The 25000-nt window shown below is 36.9% G+C and overlaps 1 protein-coding gene across 25 annotated transcripts in view; it reads left to right on the forward strand.

The window, feature by feature from the left end:
• The window catches only part of sif (still life), a 682529-nt gene that overhangs the window by 482191 nt on the left and 175338 nt on the right, over nt 1-25000 (forward strand). For 23 of the 25 annotated variants that reach the window (XM_067129380.1, XM_067129383.1, XM_067129387.1 and 20 more), the window contains 2 exons: nt 9037-10965; nt 14992-15137. In XM_067129380.1, the coding sequence (XP_066985481.1) occupies nt 9037-10965; nt 14992-15137 (2075 nt within the window). The remainder of the gene's footprint in view (nt 1-9036; nt 10966-14991; nt 15138-25000) is intronic. The other 2 variants (XM_067129405.1, XM_067129406.1) reach the window with 1 other exon arrangement.

A 25000-nucleotide genomic window follows, 5' to 3' on the forward strand; every position in this document is an offset into this window, starting at 1 on the left:
TAAATTTTGGCGTCCGTTTGTTTTTTTGTTTTTCTGTAGGGTTTTTTTTTTCTTTTTGTTTGCTGAATTGCGAAAGAGTTTAGTTTAACCAAATGATTATCGATTGTTGGTTGATTTTTGTCGTGTTTTGGTTTTTATCAGTGGTTGTTGGTAGACTTTTAAACTGGTTGGTTGAACTTATTTGGTTGGTTAAAATATAAGGAATTGGTTGTTATTGTGAAGTTTGGGTGATTAGATTAATGTATTCATGTTCAGTGATTTGTATAAATTGAGCTCTTTCTCTATCGGTTGCATCAAATTGGTTTGTTTAAATTTCATATTGTATTTCACATTGGTTAAATTTTGGTTTGTATGCTAAGTTGAAAGATGGAGTTTTAGCTTTTAAATTGACTGAAAAATCATTCTTTTTTAAACGAGCAGATGCAGTTGTTACGTTCAACCTAACGCCTGTTTCTCTGCCGTAGAGGGTAAGCTTTGTCACTGAATTTGTCCTACGAGAATTGTCTGTTTCAGCCATGTATGATTTAATGTAGGAAGAGGTTACTCGTCACTACGTTTGCCAGTCGATTGATTGATTGGTTCTATCTTGGTTGAGTGAAAGCCACAGTACGATTTTGAGTTGTGTGCCCTTTTATTAAACTGAACTAGAAGCTGGGTGATCAATTTCTACGTTAGAAAGTTAGTTACTGTACCAAGAAAGTGACGTAATCACTTAAAAGTTGATCGTGTGTTCCCTGTGACACTCGGAATAGGTCATACTTTATCCGTTGTGACAGTTACTTTCTTTTTATTGTGAAGTGATCGTGTCTTCTGTGAGATGCACTGAACGGGTTATACTTTCTCCATTATAACAGTAACTTTCTTTTTACTGTGAAGTGATCCTGTCTTCTGTGAGATATACTGAACAGGTTATAATTTCTCCTTTGTAAGAGTTACTTTTTTTTTACTGTGAATTGATCGTGTTTTCTGTGAGACACTCGGAACAGGTTATATTTTCTCCTTTATAACAGCAACTTTCTTTTTACTGTGAATTGATCGTGTCGTCTGTGAGACACTCTGAACAGGTTATACTTTCTCCTTTGTAACAGTTACTTTCTCTTTATGTGAGTTGTATAATTCTGCTGTCTTTCACCAGTGCCAGTTGATGGATTGCGCTGATTCTGGAAGGAATATCTCTTGAAATGACCTTTCCCATTTCCCCTGGTCTTTGGTGACGAGGTCAGGCGATGGCACAGTTACGATATTGTATTGCGATGGACCGTTTCGCTAGATGCGGCTGAACTGTTATTCATTATACGTTTTTCGAATCGGTTTTGATTCATATTCCTCTCTCTCTCTCTCTCTCTCTCTCTCTCTCTCTCTCTCTCTCTCTCTCTCTCTCTCTCTCTCTCTCTCTCTCTCTCTCTCTATATATATATATATATATATATATATATATATATATATATATATATATATATATATATATATATATATATATATATATATATATATATATACATATATACATAATACTTTTATAGATATCGTGAATATATATTAATATATTTGTTTGTTCGTCTCTTCTCAAGCGGAATATTAATCCTTCTTTTCAAACTAATCATCTGTTACTTCGAAGGGTGCCACATCAGCTATATTGAGAAAAAAGATATAAAGCATACATTGATATACCCTATAACTTGAAATACAAATCTGACCATTCTCTATATCTCCGAATAAATTCAGTACGACTTTAAAGAAAATTGAAAAGTAGGAAACCAAACGAGAGGAAATGTACGAAGGTGATACAGCACAGACCAAAATAAATAGCCTAGCGTTCCCCGTTACCTAGGGCAGAGTTGAAGAAAAAAAAAAAAAGCTGCTCTCGGCTACAAGGAAGTAACGTTGTTCAAAAGATCCCCTTCTTCCCTCCCCCCTTCTCTCCATGCCTTCTCTCTCTCTCTCTCTCTCTCTCTCTCTCTCTCTCTCTCTCTCTCTCTCTCTCCTCCCTCCTTTCGTCCCTCCGATGTTTCCTAGTCGTCCGCTGTTAGCACGAAGAACAACTGAGAGAGAGAGAGAGAGAAGAGGTTTTTAAAGGAATGCAAATTCCTGGAGGTGCCTTTAGGGAGACGAGACAGAAAAGGCATAGATGGATGACATTTATTTGCATTTTTAGGTGTATGCTGTTTTATTAAGGTTACGGATGTGCGCGCATACATGTATGCAGAGATCTACTCGCGGTGGATTATCATAAGAACACCATGGATCTCTCTCTCTCTCTCTCTCTCTCTCTCTCTCTCTCTCTCTCTCTCTCTCTCTCTCCATGGAGACATGTTTGTGGTTACAATTTTATATAAGTTTTTGGGAATATATCTGTCATATGCACATACGTACACACACACGAACATATATATATATATATATATATATATATATATATATATATATATATATATATATATATATATATATATATATATATATATATATATATATATAGATAGATAGAGAGAGAGAGAGAGAGAGAGAGAGAGAGAAAGAAAGAGAGAGAGTTTTACCATATATATATGTATATATACAATATATATATATATAAGTATGTATGTATAATTTTTACGATGGATCATGTATATATTCATTGTATTTATCGGAAAGAGAGAGAGAGAGAGAGAGAGAGAGAGAGAGAGATCGTACGAGGAGTATATTATCAGAATCGTGGCGTAGGATATAGAGAGGGCTCTCTCAGCCTCTCCATCTACAATAGACCTATTGATTCTTTCGCTCTCATAGTCTACTCTTTAAAGCTGAATTTTAATGGAAGTGGTGTGTGTGTGTGTTTTTGTTTTTCTTTTTTTCCTTTATAAAAAAAAAAGGAGAGTGAGTTTTCCTCCTTTTCTTTATTCTTATTGTTTGGAAGAACGCTAGAAGGCAGAATGCAATGAAATGCAATGATGGAATAACCATTTTAATGGAATTAAAAATTCTCTCTCTCTCTCTCTCTCTCTCTCTCTCTCTCTCTCTCTCTCTCTCTCTCTCTCTCTCTCTCTCTCAGAATACAAAATGGAATGTATGTAATAACGATTTTAATGGAATTAAGGAATCTCTCTCTCTCTCTCTCTCTCTCTCTCTCTCTCTCTCTCTCTCTCTCTCTCTCTCTCTCTCTCTCTCAGTATACAAAATGAAACAGATGTAATAACCATTTTTGATGGAATGAAGGATTTCGACTTTGATTCATTCTCTCTCTCTCTCTCTCTCTCTCTCTCTCTCTCTCTCTCTCTCTCTCTCTCTCTCTCTCTCTCAGTACACAAAATATGCCAGTTTGATGTGGAATTCTGATGAAAACGTGACAACAGAAGTAATATTCTTGCGTCATTGCTCTCTCTCTCTCTCTCTCTCTCTCTCTCTCTCTCTCTCTCTCTCTCTCTCTCTCTCTCTCTCTCTCAGGAATGTATGCTGTAATCCACATTCGCGAGTCAAATCTTTTTCCCAAGCGTCTGTCGAGTTGGTAATGATTATTCGACCCACGAATCGACGCGAGAACGTCGAGCGTCCGAATTACTTTGGGTTGTAAAGAGCTTTTAACCGATGTAATTAAAAAGCGATGAAAGAATTCGAAAGTCTCTTTTTTGAGGTAATCCTTTATAAATACAATTTACAGATAGGCGGAGACCTGGGGGAACGCGAGATTGGAACATTATTCAGACGTCGGTCTCAAAAAAATATATATTTTTTAATAATTCGTGATTACACGACTAATTACTTTTTTTGAATAATTATGAGGCGAGATAATGCTAGCGCCAATAGCGTTATTTTTTTTTCTTTTGATATTTATGATATTGTAATTCATTTGTTTCACTCAGGACTAATGTAATACACTTTTTTTTTCAGTTGGTTAATTGACTGATTGGAACGTAATTGGTGTTTTCGTTTGAAATATATATGGCTTGGCTAATCTTTTTTTTTCCCTGCTGATACTGTTGTTTTTTAAAGAGGTACAAAATATTATTGCAGGTATTGTTGCCGTAGAGGATTGTAAATTGTCATAATTGCAGATATTGTTGCCGTAGAGGATGTAATTTGTTTTAATTGCTGATGTAAGACTTGCTTGTAATTTTTGTTATTGATTTTGCCGTGACTTTCTGTTGATGTAAGTTATTGCTGGTTAATATTATCGTTGTTGTAGAAACTTATCAGTAACGATAACGATAGTGATGGAAATTTTAGTTATTAGATCATCAGCACTGTCATCGAGAGTTTCGGCAATTTAAGTGACGGGCGAGACGACGACAGGTCTAGTTTCGACCCTGGGGACGTAACGTACCTTCGTGTAGCACGACCCAAGGCAGCTTCATTCTGCCCTCTCTCTCTCTCTCTCTCTCTCTCTCTCTCTCTCTCTCTCTCTCTCTCTCTCTATATATATATATATATATATATATATATATATATATATACATATATATATATATATATATATGTGTGTATATATATATATATATATATATATATATATATATATATATATATATATATATATATATATATATATATATATATATATATATAAATGCGTCTGTGTCTGGGCGCTTGTTTGTAAGAATGCCAATTAAATACATCAAATGTCTTTTGTACAACTATTTCTAATCATTAATTTTTTTTTTCTTTGTGACCTGCCTGTACTACCTACCTCTGACAACACAAAGCCTTTTCACGTCGGGGTTTTTTCCCAAATTGATTCGATCTCTTTCCCGACGGAAAATCACCAAGAAAATGAGGCGATATGACTGAAGTGAACCTGAACTGAACGACGCTTATTGGGAATTGTAGTAGAAGTTCTTACAAAACTGGAAATTCCTAATCACATAACAACTTTCCTCTCTCTCTCTCTCTCTCTCTCTCTCTCTCTCTCTCTCTCTCTCTCTCTCTCTCTCTCTCTCTCTCTCTCTGTGCTGTTTGTAGATGCGATTTGGAAACAAGCTTTTATTTTAAAAGTGCGTCATATTTTATCTTAGATTATATATATATATATATATATATATATTATATATATATATATATATATATATATATATATATATATATTATATATATATATATATATACACATATATATATATTAATTATATATATATATTTATATAAGTATATATATATATGTTTGTATGTATGTGTGTATGTACATTATATGTATATTTATATATATGTAAGTAAATATATATACACATGTATGTACAATATGTTTAATTAAGCAGAGGTGGATAGTTGCTGTGTTCCAAGTAATTTTGTTCCTTAAGATCCATTTGAGCACATATTTAATTATATCATCAGGGCCTTTATTGAGCATCGCAATGCGGTAAACAAGTTCATCTGGAGTTTATTAGTTCCCAACATTCTTTCCATCGCTAAGGTTCTCTCTCTCTCTCTCTCTCTCTCTCTCTCTCTCTCTCTCTCTCTCTCTCTCTGGATATTCTGAGTATTAACAAATATTTAGAATTTGTATTAGACGAGATATTTAAAGAATATATTAAATTTGTCACATTGTCAACATTTTATTATTTTCAAGGTTTCGATGAAAAAATAACAGACTATTTTATTCATTTTAGCTCTAGTAGGCTTTCGCTTTAATTTTCTTATAAATCTTACAATGTCCAAATTCCCTGCCGCTTCAGGAGGAAGAGCCCGTGCTGGCGTAAGGCCAGCTAAATCTGTTTGTTTCAGTGTGTTTGCAAATAACGTTGATTATTTGCTTTAGATGTTGGGAAATTTTTTTAAAGGGTCATCTGTCTTGATGTTCAAGGAGGTTGCCAATTTATATTTTTTTTTATTTTAGTTCCAGGTGTTACTGAGATTACGTCTAGGTAATCCGTTACTATGTGCATTGATTTTTCTTAATGTTCTTAACTTGAAATTACAATTCATAGATACATATCTTCCGATCGAATTAGTTATAATTCCTGGCACTTGTTATGATCTTTGGATGCAGTCACACTTATGAATGACCTTGTCACGAACCCGTTATTTATCCATAGGGGACAAATAGTAATTTAATATTCTGTTACTCAAACCATTCTTGTCTCTAAGATTCTACATAAATCTGTGTAAGCATTTGCATTATGGCCGGAACTGTGAAGTATGATAACCCTTTGTGTAATTTTTTCAAAGCCAGCTGATTGTAGGGTGTCATCTTCACTAGACATCTTGATTTATACTCTTTTTCGACTTTTTGGTTAATTGTTCATTTGGGATTTAAAATTGCCGATGGTTTCTTTCTCTTCCTTTCATACGTTTCTTCCAGTGTGTTTTCATTCAGACATCTAATACGTACAGACTGGTTGGCCTGTATTATATATCATCTTGATCATGGCTAGTATGATTTTCTCATATTTCTGTTTATATTTGCTCTGGAGATTATCACGTATAGGCCTTAATTTTGTATCTTTTATCATGCCTATGAATTTCTCATATTTGGAAATTATCACGTGTACAACTGCAGGTATAGATTGAATTGATGTCAAGTTAACGTTTACCGGGATCCTTTGATGTCAAGTACTATTAGTTACCACGGAGCAGTTTACACCAAGCCACATGTATCCTCATGAATATGTTTTAATACATTACTCGATGTTTCCAGTAGGGAATATGAGATTGAGGTTAATGACAGTGTATTGGCTGAAATATGATAGCTATACCGTAAGGGAGAAATGTCTTGCCAATTGTGTTTATACCTGATTCTGGATAAGTTCTTACGTAATATGCTTGCATTTGATTTTAAAATTGTATCACTTGCAGTCTGGCACAGGTTGGTCTTGATGCAGCAAGATTTAAGTGTAGTTCGTTTTAGTGTTTTGGTATTCGTTTCAGGTAAAGATACTGTAACCTAGAGCAATATAATCGTGCTTTCACTCTTGTCTGTCAAGTAATCGTTTCCTAAATTTAAAAACTAGAAGGTATTGTCTTACCCATTAGGTATATCTTGCCATAATTTCTGCCCGACCTTTGACATATATTTTCACATATATTTTTCCATTTAGACTTTAGGTCATTGTTCTGTGTTTGAAAGACTGTGATAAAGGTGTCATTTAACAATTAGCCCTATTGACAGTAAGAATGGTTAAGGAAACGCTAAAACAGTCATAGAAAATAAATTGAGAGTAAAATATTTAATGCAAGCAAAAGTGTTTGTAAGTGAGGTAACAGGTTTGTTATGTTTTTTGATGTGATTCTCTTTAACTGTTAAGTCAACCTTTGGTTTTATTATGTTTCTGATTATTATTTGTTAAGAATTTAATCACAATGTTCCAGATGTTATTATTATTTTTTTTCTCATAAAGTGAATTCCAGTGTTGTGAGTTATCTTGTAGATGGTAACCTTATGATTGTTTATATGTAAAGTGTTTTCAAACCAAGGGTGAGGCATCTTTTGTTTATTTTCATACAGATACCAAATTGTTATTCTTAAGTATGATTGACTTGACTTTTCTTGTGCCAGCCAGCTAGTCTGTGTGTGTATGTGTGTGCGTGTGTTTGTGTGTGTGTGTCTGTGAGTGAAAGTGAGGTCAGAAACTTTCCCTGCCTGCATGAAAGCGCTCCCAGCCCAAGGCGGGAAATGGCGCTGGAAGAGGTTATAAATCCTAATGATATTTTCACTTTGAAAGGAAAAAAAAAGTTCAATGATTATATTTGTGTAACTTGATTCATTGAAGAACTCATTCAGTGCAAGCAAGCAGTATTTTATTGCTATTTAAAATTATAAAAAAAATGAAATTTGATTTTTTTCCATTAAAAATTTTATTGGATCAAAATTATACTTCCCCCCTTTTTAATCCCGAATGTAACATCCCTGGACAAGATACAGGGACTACCAACCACCTGTATTCCAGGCGCCTAGAAAATCCTTCCTTGCCCCTCGCAGTGTACATCCTGGTACATCCTCTCCAAGATCCTTGCGCCCTGTCCTTTCCGAGCTGTCCCTTCTGCTTCTTCGTCCTCGTTTTGTGCAACATTCTTCTTCTTCTTCTTCTTCTTCTTCTTCTTCTTCTTCTTCTTCTTCTTCTTCTTCTTCTTCTTCTTCTTCTTCTTCTTCTTCTTCTTCTTCTTCACCTGGCAGTTATTTCCTTTATTTCCTTTCCGTCTTGGAAGTCCTCTCTCTCACTTTTCTTGTCGACTGGAAACTTTTTGCACCTTTTTCTGTTCTCTTGGGCCCCTTCCATCCCACCACTCTTGAGATCCCACTTGTTATTACGAATTCCTACGAGTCCTACAGCTCCTGGATCACTTGTCTCCATTCTCCCAAGGATTCTCCCCCTCCATATAAAAAAAACAGCTTTTCTTGACAAGATTTAATTTAAAAAAAAAAAAAGATATCTAAGTTCTGCCTTAAGAAAGAAACAGGTTGTTTTGGCAAGAGATTCCCCGGGACAGGTATAGCCAAAAAAAAAAAAAGACTGTTTGTGATTTATTTTTATTTTTAATTTTAACTAAATGTTCATGCCCTATATTATTTTTTTTCTCTTCGCCTGCATTTGCTGAATCTCTTAGGTCTCTCAAGGTTTATTTTCAGTATTTTGACAATACAACAGTTTCAGGCCTGTTATTGGTTAATCTGGAAAGGAAGATTAAAATTTTGGCACTGCTACACACAGGTAGTTCAGTTGACCGAAATTGGTGTAAAGGGATAAGGTGGGAATTGTAACAGTTTGTTTTTTATCCGTGGTGAACATAGTGAGTTGATATATCTGTTTGTCTCCTCTTGATATTTATTTTTGTGTTTTAGCATAATAATCTGTCTACAGAATGTGGTAAACCATGGCTTGTCTAGCTGACCTGTAAATTTCTTAAAAGATACTTGATATTGCCAGTATGCTAAATGTCTTGTCATCTTGAGAAATCTGTTTTAAATTCCCGATATTCCAAGCCATTTTGATCCTGATCCTGGAGTCCTCCCTCGCCCCTGAGAACCCCCTTGTTATATAATCCTTGGCAACAGACGAATTTAAAAAATAAAAAAGAAAAAGGCCACTTTAAGGTTGACTTCTAAACGAGCACATTTCCCCCACATAGCGGCTGCTGCCTCCGCCCGTTGGCGCCTTCAGCCCTATTTGCATGGCGAAAGAGAATATGCACTTGCAAGAGAGAATGCACCACCCTCAGGAGAATGTGCACTTGCAGAACAGTATGTACTTGCAAGGCAATGTCAATTTGCAAGGCAACATGATGCACTTGCAAGGCCCTGGTACTCCTAACATATATAATACTAGCACTAATAGGTTTTTTCAAGGTACAAACAGTGTGCAGTACCCGGATGGTAGTAGACATATGCAGAGCGGGATGCTCCAGCATGACCATATGCCATTTCTGAACAGTGTGCATGATGGCTGCTACATGTCCCCCGACGCACTGAACGCCAATGGCAGCGTCGTGCCCTACGCGGGCGGCATGCACTACCCAGGTGGCATGCTACCTCCAGACATGCACTTGGCAGGTCCAGGTGGTATGCCATACCCGGATCAAGTTCCTAACGCTATCCCCTACCCAGAACACGAGGCTACTGCAGTCACTTTCGAAGACCAGGTGGTTCCGAACGCCATCACCTACCCAGAGCACGGAAACCAGAACACAGTGACCTTCCAAGAGCCGGTTCAGAACGGTTTGCCTTATCAAGAGCCCCTGCCTCCCAACGCCTTGCCTTACCCAGACCACGTTCCGAGGGGCGTGACCTTCGAGGAACCAGCTCAGGACGACGATGATGACGAAGACGACGACGACGGGAGGGGGATGCCTTACCCAGACCACCTCCACCACCACCACCACCTGCAGCAGCAGCAGCAGCAGGAGAGAGTGGCGTTTCAGGAGCCCTTTCAGCCCTTTCAGGAAGACCACCTCTCCTTTCAGGAGAGCATTCCCTTTCAAGGCGACCTCCCCATTTACCAGGGGAATATGCACCTGCAAGATGGAATGCACCTGCCGGAGGGCGTGCATCTGTCGAACGACACGGATTTGCAGAACGAGGTCAATTCCCAGAACGAAATGAACCACCTCCAGAACAGTAGTAGTCTGCAGCAGCAGCAGCAGCAACACCTGTCAGACATCAATATGAACGAGAACAGGCAGTTGCAAGGCAATACCGACTTGCAAGAGGAGATGCACTTGCGAGAGAATATGCACTTGCAAAACGATGGTAGTCATTTGCAAGACAATATGAACTTACAAGGCAATACTTCCTTGCAAGAGAATGTTGACTTGCAAGGCAACACACTACACTACAAGAACAGCGGCATGCACTTACAAGGCAACGACACAGACTTGCAGGAAGACGACCACATGCATCCTTTGCAGAACCATAACCACTTGATAGACAATCACCACCACCATCTCCACCATCTCCACCACCACCTACAACACCATCACCACCAAAACATGCAAGGGATCAACAACAACAACAACAACAACAATCCCTTGCAGATGAATGGCCATCACCCCCACCTGCATCACCATCCCTTGCAACAAAGCGGCCCTCATCATCCCATGCGCGAGGCGCTGGTGCCCTTTCACGACAGTCGGCATCATCATCCTCCTTCGCAGCTGCAGCAGCTGCAGCAGCTGCAGGAGCAGCATCAGGATGATGATGAGTACGCTCTGCAGGAGGGCTACGTCTTCCAAGAAGGTGGAGGCGGGGGCGGAGGCGTGCTTTACATGCCGAACGCCTCGCCATCCGAGATGCACTTACCAGATAGCATGTATGACTTGCAAAACCACATGCACTTGCAAGACAACTTTCACTTGCAAAACAGTATGCACTTGCAAGACCATTACCTCCTGCAGGACAACATGGCGTACTTGCAAAGCGGCATGCATTTGCCAGACGGCATGATTCCCCTGCAGGGTCCTGTGCCCTTGCAAGACAGTAGTACGCCCTTGCAAGATGCTCTGCATTTGCACTCCCCGGGAGGAGAGCTTCCCAGGATGATCACCGCACCCGCTGGTGGCGCAGTATGTCACTTATTCAAGCTTGCTCTCTCCCCCTCCCCTCCCCCTCCAAAAAAAAGATACCCAGTACCCAGTGCTCCTCCGTTCCCTCTGATTGATGTCACCCCTTCCCCCATACACACACTCCCCCCTACCCCCTTCAGTTTACAGATAAGGGGGGTGTAAGTCTCACCAAGAGGGGAAGCTACTGACCCCTCCACTCATGTTATTTTTCCTCACTCCTCGTCTCTCTCTCTCTCTCTCTCACACACACTTCGTCTCCTCCTCTTCCTCCTCCTCCTCTTCCTCCTCCTCCTCTTCCTTCTCCTTTTCCTCCTCCTCCTTTTCCTCCTCCTCCTCCTCCTTCTCCTCACCGGTACACTTTTTGGAATGCTCGTCTTGCATACATCATCATTTATGGAAAAAATATCTCTCTCTCTCTCTCTCTCTCTCTCTCTCTCTCTCTCTCTCTCTCTCTCTCTCTCTCTCTCTCTCTCTCTCGCCTCCTTCGCTCTCTGTGTCCCATTTGTTATATCAGATGTTCTGTATGCCATTCGTGAGGTGTCCTGCCGAAACCTTCCCTCTCCCCATTCCTGGCTTTCCTCTTTTCCTTCTTCTCATTTTCATTTTCCTTTCTTTCGCCTCAGACTCTCTCTCTCTCTCTCTCTCTCTCTCTTCCCCTGTGCAGTCTCGCTTTCCTTCGCAGCCTCGCCGTCTTCCTTTTTTCCTCCTCCTCCTTCTCCTCCTTTTCCTCCTCCTCCTCCTCCTCCTCCTCTTCCTACTCCTCCTCCTCCTCCCTTACCTCATCCGTCCTTCCTGAATTGTCTCAGTCCTTCATTTTTTTGTTTTTGTTTTATTTCATTTTTTTTGTCGTCCGATCGTCCATGAGTTGTTATTTGTCTTCGTAAGTCTTTGGTTTCTATTCTCCAGTCACTCTTTATTTAGATCAGATACTGTCGTGCAAACCTTAGCGTCAGGAGAGTATTTCAGTGCATATAAATATACACTTTATATATAAAGATACATTTTGTATATATTTTTTTCTTTTCTGGTCTGCCCCTCCCTTTAATTTTACGTGTCAGTGTTTCACACGCGTTGTCATTGTCACCACTGTCACTGTCATCATCATCATCATCATATTCACCATCTTCACTCGTAGTGATTGTCTTATCCCCAAGAACACAGTGTAAACAATAGTGGTGTTCTGTTAATATTCTTTCTTAACTCTCCCTTTGAGACCTCTGTCGTTAACTGACACCTTGATAAAGCCTGGTATTAGATACTGAAATAGGGCTGTGGCTGCTTTGGTACGGTACGCTGCCTTGGTACAGTACAGTGCCTTGGTAAGGTACACTGCCTTGGTACGGTACACTGCCGTGGCACAGTACACTGGCTCTGCTGGAGGTACCGACGTTGACGTAAACAAGGTAGAATGAAAAGGGGGAACCTGTTTGTGTTGATTTTGTGTTGTTGTTGTTTATTATTATTATTATTATTTATTATCATCTCAGATTTCCATGTGGGCTGACATGGCCAGCTTCATATGTAAGAGAACGCAGCGACATGTAAGTTTGCCATCGTAATTTGAAGAAGACGTTCTTAGGCGTATTTTCAGTGACAGAGATGAAACAGAGTATTGTTGGGTTGTTTAAAGAGCAGTTCATGCTAGTTATTCTTAGGCATTTGTCATCATTATATTCTCGACGTAGAAACTTGTTTGCAGATGGCCCCAATCACACTTCCTTTAGATTTTTGTTGCATAGTAAATCTACTTTACTTGTAGAATTACTTATCAGAAAAAGACCTTGAACCAGACGCGAGTTATTTTGGGGAACATCATATGGTGTATTTTCTGTAAATTGATATTGGAGTGAAATAATCTGGACCAAACTTTCACCATAATTGGTATTTTGCTTTAAATGTACATCATTGAGTTAAAGGATGTGTAAAACATTTTCTTTTATGTGAATTACACTTAAGAGTCTCGTGAGATTGATGAAGGGGCCTTAGAATTGTCAAAAACGAGATTTCAGTACTGGCAAATCGTTTTTAAAAATATGACAGCTTTGGAAGTATTTGAAAGCTGTGCTGTGATGTACTTCTCATGATAATTTTATATCAACTGGCATTTTTTGCTTCCTTATAGTCATAGATACATACTGGCTAGGCTAAGTTGGACTCTTAAAGCAGGAATTATAGAACACACAGGCTCACCCCACGCCTGTCTTTGAAGACGAAGGCAGTACAAGAAAGCTGTATGTACTAAACTCTGTTTCACTAAAGTCATTTATTATTTATTTTAAAGTGCAGAAACCCACCGAAACATTAATGGAATGTTTCAGTATGTCTGTAAAGTATCTATTTGTTTTCTGTGTCTTATCAATGTACTTTAGTTCGATCTGTTGTTCTGTTCGGTGTATATAAGTGTTCATTTCTATTTCGCTCTGTCACCCAGATCTGTTGTCTACACTGTGATGTAGTCGAGAGTAAATAGCCAATAGGAAGTTTTTTAAAAGTTAATTTGTGGTTATATTTTCACTTGAAAAAAAAAAGTAATTGCTGTCATTACTTATCATTACCATCTCCATTTTCATTATGGTTGCTGTCATCAGTTATTACTGCTAATTTGTCTTATTACTTCGGTCGATCAAAAAAATAAGAATTATGATTGTTACAGTAATATATCAATATTTATATATATTTTTACATACATTTTCACCTTTGTTTCAGTCACTTTCTGTGTAGAGAAAAATATCTTGATAGCGACTGTGTTTTTATTTAAGTGTTAATGTAGTTTTATATCTTAGTTCATAAGTATGCGGTTATTTTAGTTTTCTGTAATATAAAAAAGAAAATTTTATTCTCCATGGGTCTTTACAGCTGTGTCTAAACTGAAAATAATTTTTTTTTTCAATCCTTTTACATCAATTTTTTCTTAGTTTTGTTCTTATATTTTATTAAATTTTATTTAATGGGGTGTTGGTGATTTTGACATGGTAATTTTTCATTAATTTTACTTAGTTTCGTGTTTTTTAGTTTTTTTATAAGCTGGGAAAAACTTTTTGAGTTTTGAATTTGTTTTGGTAAGCCAGGATAACTTTTTGACTTTTTGAATGAGCTGGAAAAACAGTTTTTGGGTCCTGAGTTGGTTTTTGAAGCTAGAATAAAGATTTTTGAGTTGTTGTGATGAGCCAAAATTAGGTTTTTGAATTTTTTGATGAGCCAGGATAACGTTTTTGAGTTTTGAGCTTGTTTTGTAAAATCCAGAATAACGTTTCTGAATTTTTTGGATAAGCTGAAAAAACGTTTATCAGCTTGGAGTTGTTCTGGTAAGCTCGAGTCCCGTTTCTGAGTTTTGAGTTGTTTTGATGAGCTTTTTTTTTTTAATACCGCTTTCAAACTTGATTATTGTTTTTCAGTATTATGGCAAAATACGCACTTGTAACTTTTGAGTTGGGAATCACGAAAAACTTGCGGGACTTTCGTTTAATGGTCAAATGGTTTAGACACGGTCGTTTGGTAGACCCTGAGAACTACCACTACTGTGTCAACTATTACTACTGACTACTACTACTACTACCACTACTACTTTTACTCCCACTGCTGCTACTGCTGCTGCTACTGCTTTTGCTAAAAAAAAAAAAAACATCCCAGAGCAACTCGCATCACAGGATGGTCAACCTCTGCCAAGTTGTTTTGGGTGTCTTTCATATTTTTCTTTATTCTCGATTCTTTTATTTTTCCTTTTTTTTATAAATAGTTTAATCCAAATTTTCTCTTTTTAAACGTGTTTGTGTGTGTGTGGATGTTTTGCTACTCTTCTTTTTTAATAAAGAAATCGTCATCGTTCTTTTTTATATATATATATATATCTCTATATCTATATCTATATACATTGTTTTATTGTTATCGTATAAGTCCATGCGGAATATCTTTGCAGAAGCCAAATCGCAAAACAAAAACAAAAAAAAGAAAAAGTCTAAGAGAAAGTTTTTGAAGAGTTTTCTTTCTTGGATGTTGACCTTGCGACCTTTCTCCCCCCTCTTGCAGATGTCCGATGACGACCGCATGTCGCTGACGACCGCCGTGAGCGAGGATGAGGACGGGGAGAGCGTCCACAACTCCCCTTACAAGGCGCCTCGGGCGGGCACCACTGCCGCCTCCTTCAACTGCACCGGCGCCGTCAGGAAGGCTGGGTGAGTACCGACCTTTCAATCTGCGTTGCCAGGTTTCTTTAAACACTCTTGATTTTACTGGAAGTATCTCCAAAAAAGGATTGACCTTGAAGTTTGTGTCGCCAGGTTTTTCTTACTCTCATTTTACCGGAAGTATCCAAAATAGAATTGACCTTTTAATTTGCGTTGTGTATACACTTGATTTTACCGGAAGTATCCCAAAATAGATTGACCTTCCAGTTTGCGTTACCAGATTTTTAAAACTCTTGGACATTACCGGAAGTATCCTTTCAATTAGTGTCGCCAGAATTTTCCTACTCTTGGTTTAACTGTATGTATCCCAAAAAAGGGTTGACCTTTTAATTTGCACTGCCAGATTTTTCTTCGCTTGATTGTACCGAAAGTATCCCTAAAAAGGATTGACCTTTTAATTTGCGTTGCCAGCTCTTGTATATACCGGAATTATGCCAAAAAAAATATTGACCTTTTAATCTGCGTTGCGAGATTTTTTTACCGGCTCTTGATTTTACCGGAAGTATCCCAGAAAAGAATTAACCTTTTAATTTGCGTTCCCATGTTTTTTTACACTCTTGATTTTACCGGAATTATCCAAAAAAGGATTGACCTTTTAGTTTGTGTCGCCAGATTTTTGCCCGATTAATTTTACCGGAAGTATCCCTAAAAAGGGTTGATCTTTTAGATTGCGTTGCCTTTTCCTTTCATATGACCGGAAGTATCCCTAAAAAGGGTTGATCTTTTAGATTGCGTTGCCTTTTCCTTTCGTTATTTGATCTTTTAGATTGCTTTTTTCATATGACCGGAAGTATCCCTAAAAGGGTTGATCTTAAAATGACCGAATTGAATTGACCTTTTAATTTGCGTTGCCAAATTTTTTACCCAGTCTTGATTTGACCGGAAGTATCCCGAAAAAGGATTGACCTTTTGATTTGCGTTACTAGGTTTTCCCCTTCTTGATTTTACCGGAGGTATCCTGAAACATGATTGACCTTTTAATTTGCGTTGTCATTTTTTTACTCTTGATTTGACCGGAAATATCCCAAAAAAGAATTGACCTATTAATTTGCGTTGCCAAATTTTTTACCCAATCTTGATTTGACCGGAAGTGCCCCAAAAAAGAATTACCTTTTAATTTGCGTTGCCAGTTTTTTTACCCACTCTTGATTTGACCGGAAATATTCTGAAAAAGGATTGACCTTTTAATTTGCGTTGCTAGATTTTTCCCCTTCTTGATTTTACCGGAGGTATCCTAGTAAGGATTATTTGATATGGCTGGGAATATTAGTTACTGTAGCCTTAATAACTAAGGAGATATGTTCCATCTGCACAAAATGTTTTCATGAAGGTAGCATGGGATTTCTTTTAATGATACTTGGACTGAAGGAAAATATATGAAATACAATTTATTACGGAGGAAAATATATGGATTTTTTCCGACTACATAAAAACTTACAAACTATAATACTTCAGACTGAAAGTGAAGGAAATCTACTTTATTACATGGGAAAATATATGGAATTTTTTTCACCTACATCAGAACTTACAAACATTTAAGTTTCCTCTATATACAGTCGTATAAGCGAAGTTTCTAATATTTCTTTTCTAAAAGAGATTTCTACAAATTCCGTCCAGAAGCCTACAGGAAATTTTCGAAACTACAAGTTAAAGAAGAATATACAGTTCACTGTACTTACGAAAAAAATATAAAATATTCAGTAAACTCACGCCAGATTCTCTCTCTCTCTCTCTCTCTCTCTCTCTCTCTCTCTCTCTCTCTCTCTCTCTCTCTCTCTCTCTCTCTTTATAACAATATAAATGGTTTTACGTTTCCATAGAACGAACAATTATGTATAATTTAAGCCGGAACTGTATGTAATCACCATTTTTAATGGAATAAAGTATTTTACTCTCTCTCTCTCTCTCTCTCTCTCTCTCTCTCTCTCTCTCTCTCTCAGGTTACCAGCTATAGATGCGCAGGGAATGTGATGTTATTTTAATACTTCGTAATTATAAAACAGAATATATCTCATAAGTTCAATGGATCTATTTCTGTGTGGATTCTTATAAATAACTTATCTGCCAAATGCGGTTTTAATTATGACGTTGGTATCATATTACACTGACTCAAGCTTTCAAGACAGGTTAGGTTAAGTTCTTATGCATGAGCTTCCCCCTTTTCTTCTTTTAAATTATTCCTAATCACTGAATTTGTGTAATTATGAGTATAATTATTTGTTATGAGAATCAGTACTCCGTCAATAACGCGCGCAGGTAAGACAAAGCTCTTATGTACCTTTGATGCTGTCGTCACATTGTGGAATTTGGGGAATTCTGTGACATATTCCCCTTTTTGACGGAACGCTCCTTAGGTATGGGATCCTTTGTGGAATCGGAGATGAAAGTCCTTCTGATTTGTTTGCGTTCGTTTGGTTATCCAGAATCTTTTAATTATCCTAAGAGCTCTTTTTTTTCGTTACGTCGAATCGTCATGTTGACTGGGAAGTCGATTTGAAGTCGATATTTACGTCGATTCTTTGTTCTTGTAGTCTTTTTTTTTTTTTTTTTTTTTTTTTTTTTGTCGGATGGTAGAAATGTCTTTCCTCAACCCTTATTCGTATTTGTGGTTAATTTCCGTGATCAGTTTTTTTATAGAATTGTTTTTCTGTCAGTTTTTCTGGCAGATAGTGTGGCGTTTACAGTACACGGACACACTGGGGGACTGGCCTTTCTGATAGGTGGTTTGCAAAGACTATATTAAAGCCGGCACTTGAGTATTTTGAAGAATATAACCAACAGTAACTCCACACAGTTCCCAACCTGAACTAAGCTGTACTTTACACTTAACATTCAGTATAACAGATATATCTAAAAATTGATCACTTCTAAATGGAAGCGCGGAAAAATAATCATGATAAGGTAGCTGGTAAGTACACAAAAGTCCATTCAGTTGAGGTGTCACTGTACCTTTTTATCGTTCGTTTATGCTTTTAGCATTTTAAGGTACACCTGTTGTTGCGTATTTACATACCTGCGCAGTTGCTCTGCGCATCCATGTTGATCGAGAGAGAGATGCCAGATATTTATGCATTTACATACATTATGTTGATCGAGACAGAGATGCCAAATATTTGTGTATATTTACATACCTGCGCAAACTGCGCATCCTTCTTGACGTCGTTTTTGTGAACGAGATATAACGAACAAATATGGAATAATCTTCGAAATACGAGAAAAGGTCGTTATGGTTATTCGATCCCGCGGTTTCTCTCTCGCGTCGGTTTGTTAATAGTGCGTCGATCGACCGCTGGATGGCCTTTCGAAAACCGCGAGTTGTGGATGACCTAATGGATATCATATGGTCGTCCTCAGTCCCGTGATAGTTTTTGATCTTGACGCAACCCTGGGGAAGAGAGAGAGAGAGAGAGAGAGAGAGAGAGAGAGAGAGAAAGAGAGAGAGAGAGAGAAGGGAGAAGGGAGAGAGATAAAGAGAGAGAGAGAGAGAAGGGGGAAAAGGGAGAGAGAGGGGGAAAAAAAGAGAGATAGAGAAGGGGGAAAAGAAAAAGAGAGAGAGAGAAAAAAGAAAAGAGAGAGAGAGAGAGGAGGAAAGAGAGAGAGAGAGAGAGAAGAGGAAAGAGAGAGAGAGAGAGAGAGAAGAGAAAGAGAGAGAGAGAGAGAGAGAAAGAAAGTAAGCATGCTTGTGTTTGCTTACTCGTTGTGCATATGCATTCCTGCATATGCAAGAATGTTTGCAAAGTACGTTCGTGAATGTAAATAAGGAGAGACGTGGTTCAGGGGCAGATTTCCTAAGTCCTCCCCCTCCCCTCCTCTCTCCCTTCCCTCCTCTCCCCTGCCACATCCCCTCCCAAGAGGCCATCCAGGGGTTATATTTCAGGCATCGCCTCTTGCCCCCCTGCACGTGTAATGGAAGGCGGGGGAAGGGGGATGGTAACGGACAACACCAGCCTGAAGTTAGCAAGACAAGATGGTCGGAATTCTTATACTTCCTCTTTGGGCTCGTAGACCTTACGACCCGCCGCTTCCCAAGGTCACTCTGTCAGGAAACTTTTTAATTAAAATATCTTAAGTCTGGGTAAAATGATATTTTGCAGCATCAAAGGGTAGTTTTTTCTTCTTGATTATGTAAATAGTATTTTCTTTAACCCCTCCCCTTTTTCTTTAACCCCTCCCCACCCCCCAACACGTCCTTCTCAATTTAGAGTATTAATACGTTTTGCTGTGAATAACAGAGTCCACTCAGGTATTAGGCTCTTAAATACATTCCTCCCCCTCTCTCTCTCTCTCTCTCTCTCTCTCTCTCTCTCTCTCTCTCTCTCTCTCTCTCTCTCTTCTCTCTCTTGACTGAAAATGGAAAATAAATTTCAAGGTATTTCAGAAATTTGCATATTAATGGAGGCAACGTTAATTAGATTTGTCTATATGATTAGTCTTTTAGTGTTTTTATGCGCTGGGCGTTTTCAGGGCACTTTTTTCTCTTTGCTTTCATTTTGGTTGAAAGGAATTCTGTATGAAAGGATATTTATATATATATATATATATATATATATATATATATATATATATATATATATATATATATATATATATATATATATATATATATATATATATATATATATATATATGTGTGTGTGTGTGTGTGTGTGTGTTGTGTTTACATACATACGTGCATACTTACATGTATGCATACATACATATTTATATATACATATATATCATATATATTTATGTATATATTATATATATATACATATACTGTATATATATATATATATATATATATATATATATATATATATATATATATATATATATATATATATATATATATATATATATAGAGAGAGTTTATGGATACCGTCCAGTGAAAACACATTAGACAGATACACACACGGGTAGAAAAAGACAGATAGATAAACGACTGAAACAAAATCAAAATATGGTATGGCAATGATGACTCAGTTCCTGTCAGTATTTTTATAGTGGGTCTTTTTTCTATATTCCAGATGACTTTTTGTCGTTTTTTTTAGCAACAAATCTTGATTTGGAATGGTCCATACTGCATAATAATTGTTTTTACTCATTCTGATTTAATGGCACTTCTCTTTCCAAGTTCATTTTTTAATTAGTTCGTTTTTTATGGTTCTATTCTGACTGCTTCTTAGAGGCTTATTTTGTCCATTTTTCACTGTAATGAATCCATGCATAACCATATTGTGACCGGAAATAATGAGTAAAAAGCCACAATAATGTAAATGAGAGACTGTGTTTTTCCAAAATACAAAAAAAAGGTTAAAAAAAAGGGGGAGCTTTTCCTCTTCAGCTGAAGAGGACCGTTGTGGAAACGGTCGAAAGTTCTTATCGTTATGTCTTTTGTTTTCTCTTATTTATTTTCACGCATATTCCTCCGTATTGATTTTTGCTCAAGTATTTTCCTGTTTAGTAACTCACATCTTATGGCCCTCAATAATTGTATAATTAAATTACTGTATTTTGATTTATTTTATGTCCCTCAATAATTGTACAATTAAATTACTGTATTTTGTTTTTATTTATATTCTGTTTCTGATTTACTGATATTTATTTAGTAATATCTCATTCATTCTTTTTTTTGTAACCCTTGCGTTGAGTTTGGTTTTATCTACATATTGTATTCATGGTTGGATAACTTAAGTCTCTGTTTTTATACCAATCATTATTATTATTATTATTATTATTATTATTATTATTATTATTATTATTCAGAAATCTGAATTTTTGGTGGGCATTGTTAAGTAGCTTACCCGAAGTCTTGTATATTTTTATAATGGCCCTTACAATTGGGTTTGGCCTCTTATACCAGATTAAGCTAATGGAGCTGGGATATTATATAAATGCTGAAACACATATGGATGAAAAGGACACGTTGGCCTCTCTCTCTCTCTCTCTCTCTCTCTCTCTCTCTCTCTCTCTCTCTCTCTCTCTCTCTCTCTCTCTCTCTCTCTCAGAAGAGGCCATTTACGAAATTGACTGAGAGGGGAAAGAGAGAAATGGGATTTTTCATGTAGAGGATGTGATCTCTTTTGTTATATATATATATATATATATATATATATATATATATATATATATATATATATATATATATATATATATACATATGTGTGTGTGTTCCATCCTATTTTTCACGATGTTCTATTTGTATAAAAACGATTTGAAGCCATTTTACGCTTAGGTACTGAAAACGTCAAACTAATTTAGGTTCACATTTGGTGAAGTGTGGCCTAGACAATATATACATATATATATATATATATATATATATATATATATATATATATATATATATATATATATATACATACATACTGTATATATTTATATACACTTTCATACATATCAGCTGGCATTTGTCATTGATTCTGCAACTGAACAAAGCATTTGGGATGGGGAAATTGAAGATGGTTCGATGGTAATAAGGAATATAATGGAGGCTGGTTTGTCAAGCATCAGTACAGGAGATAATTGCTCTCTCGCTTTTGTGGTTTCTCCGATAACAAGGGGCTATCGGTTTTCATTGAATGTGACTTCTGTTTTTTTATGGTTTTCCTGTGATTCCTCCAGGATTAATTTCCTTTATTTTCTTTTCAATTTGAGAGTCTGTGGTGATTCTTTGTGGATGATATTTGGGTGATGTTTTTTCATCCTTTTTTTTATCAGTGTTTTTGGTCAGAAGTGAATTAATTGTTGTTTTCAAATATGAGGCTGGTTTATTTAAAAGCCATAAATGCATATTTATGACAATCTTAGATGAGATATGTCTAAATTAAAAGACGATCTTTGTAGCACTTATTTTGTAATTTAGGGGGGTTTCTGAAGTTGGGTAAGTACATGCATTAATATTTAATAATAATAATAATAATAATAATAATAATAATAATAATAATAATAATAATAATAATAATAATAATCATCATCAAGGGGCTTGTTCAAAACAGTTCATAATGTGCCTTGAAAGACAGGTTTTTTAATGTTTCTTTTTAGTCTGTATGTTTCTTTCTCGGATTTTCAATAATGTATTTAATGTTAGTTCATGATCATACTGAGAGATAAGGAAATAGGTAAGGCACAGTAATAAATTTTGAATAACTTTACCATTTTAATTTTGGATTTGAGTCAGAGAGAATTTTTGTGAAAACATTGAATGCTATAAGTTCGGGAATCGTTACCTTTTGGGATTCATTAGGAATGCTGAGGTATTATGAACTGGAAGGTGATATTTTGGAACCAGACGTGGTTGGTGTGGAATCGGAGTAGATTGCTTGGGAATGGGAATGGCGACCATAGGAACTGAAAAGAGCGTTGCTAAGGAATCCAGTTAATTATTTGGGGGTATTCGTAAGAGTTTTGTAAGGAATCAGCTGGAATTGCTTCGAAGCCAAAATTTTAATTGCTGGAAAGTCAAAATCGAGTTTTTTGTGAAAGTAAAGGCTTGTTGGTGGTCTGTAAGATTCAATTTGAAAATGTCCTCTTTGATTACTTTTATGTTCCTTGTAAATATTCAGTTACAACCTTTTTTTGTACCTAAGTGTTTTACTTTCTGAATAACTTGTTTTTTGTATGTTGTATGTTATCGTTTTCTGTATTCTTACTTCGTTTCCCTGTTATTTCGTTTAGCTCTCCTCCCCCTCTTTAGTGGTCTTTCCCAATTTCTTCAGTCTCCTCCACGTCCTCTGCAGAGACACGGAATGCCACGGTTGGCATTCCCCTTGCAAATCCCCATTTATTCTCCTCCTTGTTCCTCTTAGGCTCAGTCCATCTTCATTCGCAGTTCAAAGCGATCTTTGTCTCCCCCCCCTCCCCTTCCCCTTCCCTTCTCCCTCCCCCCACCTCCCACACACCCACCTTTGTTCTCCTGCTTTCCATCTTTTTGTGAAATGAAGAATTTCCTGGAAAATCTCTGTCTGCGGATTCCAAGATTGAGAGAGAGAGAGAGAGAGAGAGAGAGAGAGAGAGAGAGAGAGAGAGAGAGAGAGAGAGAGAGAGAGTCACGACAATTCCTCATTATTCCGTACGAGGTCCTGTGGTCTCGACTTCTGCAGCACCAGCAGGAAAGAAAATTAGTTGCATATTAATGCATCTGCAGTAGGCTGCTGTGTCGTAGCTGGAGTTGGTACTATACATACAGATTGTGTTGCTTACCTTTCTTTCTTGTGTCAAGAAGGGAAGTTAGAAACTCATTTGGTACGAAGGAATTCAGGTGATGTTGGTATTTGGTGTTATATTTAGTACTAGGCTTGTTTCAACCTTGTGCATACATATGTATGTAAATTGGGATTCAGCTATATGTATTCGTATAATTCTTTGTTTTGTATCTACGCATGTGTTGCCTACTCCGTATATCTTCTTGTATGTATGTTGTGTATATTGGTATATGTATTTCCGTTTTTAAACGTAAGTTCGAGTGCATACAGTATAAACAGACTGCAAGGAACCTTTCGATCAAAGAGACTGAATTGTGAAATTGTCAGTTTTGTGTGCACAATGCCTTGATTATTATCATGAACGTGCAAATTTTATACGTCCGAAGAGAGAGAGAGAGAGAGAGAGAGAGAGAGAGAGAGAGAGAGAGAGAGAGAGAGAGAGAGAGAGAGAGAGACGTAAATTGGGATTTTATTGTCAAATTTGGACTTTAATTGACTGGAAACGTCCTCTCTGCTGTCTGGTTTATATGACACGACCGCCCCGATACAGATGAAATGTCTGGATAACTAAATTGGTTTTGATTATAGGCTCGGACATAAGCTCCGCCCCCTCGTCGTCGTCGGCAGTCGTATTGCCAGATTTCGCTTGACGGAAAGTTGCCAAACACTTGCCAGGTTGAGGCGGGGAATATTTTGACAATTGTGTGTATGTCATTGGACTGGTTTTCAGAAATGAATAATAAAGGTATCTTATTACAGTGGGGCGTGTCTCATAATATCGAATATTGTTGATTTATTCATTTTTATGCTGTTACTAATACTGTTGTTGTATCTAATGCACATATGCTTGCACGCGTAGTACGTAGTTACCCCCACATACATACATACACACATATGTGTGTGTGTGTTTTATACATATATATATATGTATGTATGTATGTATATATTTGCATACATACATACATACGCACAAAACAAGACAGACTTACAATCACTAACTCACGTAAGAACTCATATGTATACACACGCAATTTCGTTACTGAACACCCAAAACCGTCTCCTTTAGCCAGAGAAAGTAATCATGCAAACATAAAAGACTGAACTCTCCCCTTTTGAAAGGTCTTTCCTTCTTTTAGCAGCGACTGCGTCTCTTCTCGCGTTCAGTATCCTCCTCTCAATTGATTTCTCCGTCACTTTTGTGATACACTTTTTCTGACAGGGAATTTATTACCCTTGCGCTTTTATTCAGGATCAAAGACTAGCAAAGGTGTCGCCTTTCGACTTGTATTATTCGCTTCTGCGTCTTCTTTGGTTAATGCAAGAGGTGGTCGGTATGTGGTGTCACGATGCTTGGACTTCGGTAGCTTCAGAATACATATTTCTATATGGGGCTTGAGGGGGGTCGCCCCCAGGCTGGACGACGACATTTCTAAACGTAGGGTTTTATTAGCTGTAGATTGTACTAGTAATATATATATGTGTGTGTGTGTGTGTATATATATATATATATATATATATATATATATATATATATATATATATATATATATATATATATATATATATATATATGTATATATATATACAGTATATATATACAAATGTATATATATATATATATGTATATATATATATATATATATATATATATATATATATATATAT

Source organism: Macrobrachium rosenbergii, chromosome 27 (genome assembly GCF_040412425.1).
Source record: "Macrobrachium rosenbergii isolate ZJJX-2024 chromosome 27, ASM4041242v1, whole genome shotgun sequence".
In the NCBI taxonomy this organism is placed as follows: Eukaryota; Metazoa; Arthropoda; class Malacostraca; order Decapoda; family Palaemonidae; genus Macrobrachium; species Macrobrachium rosenbergii.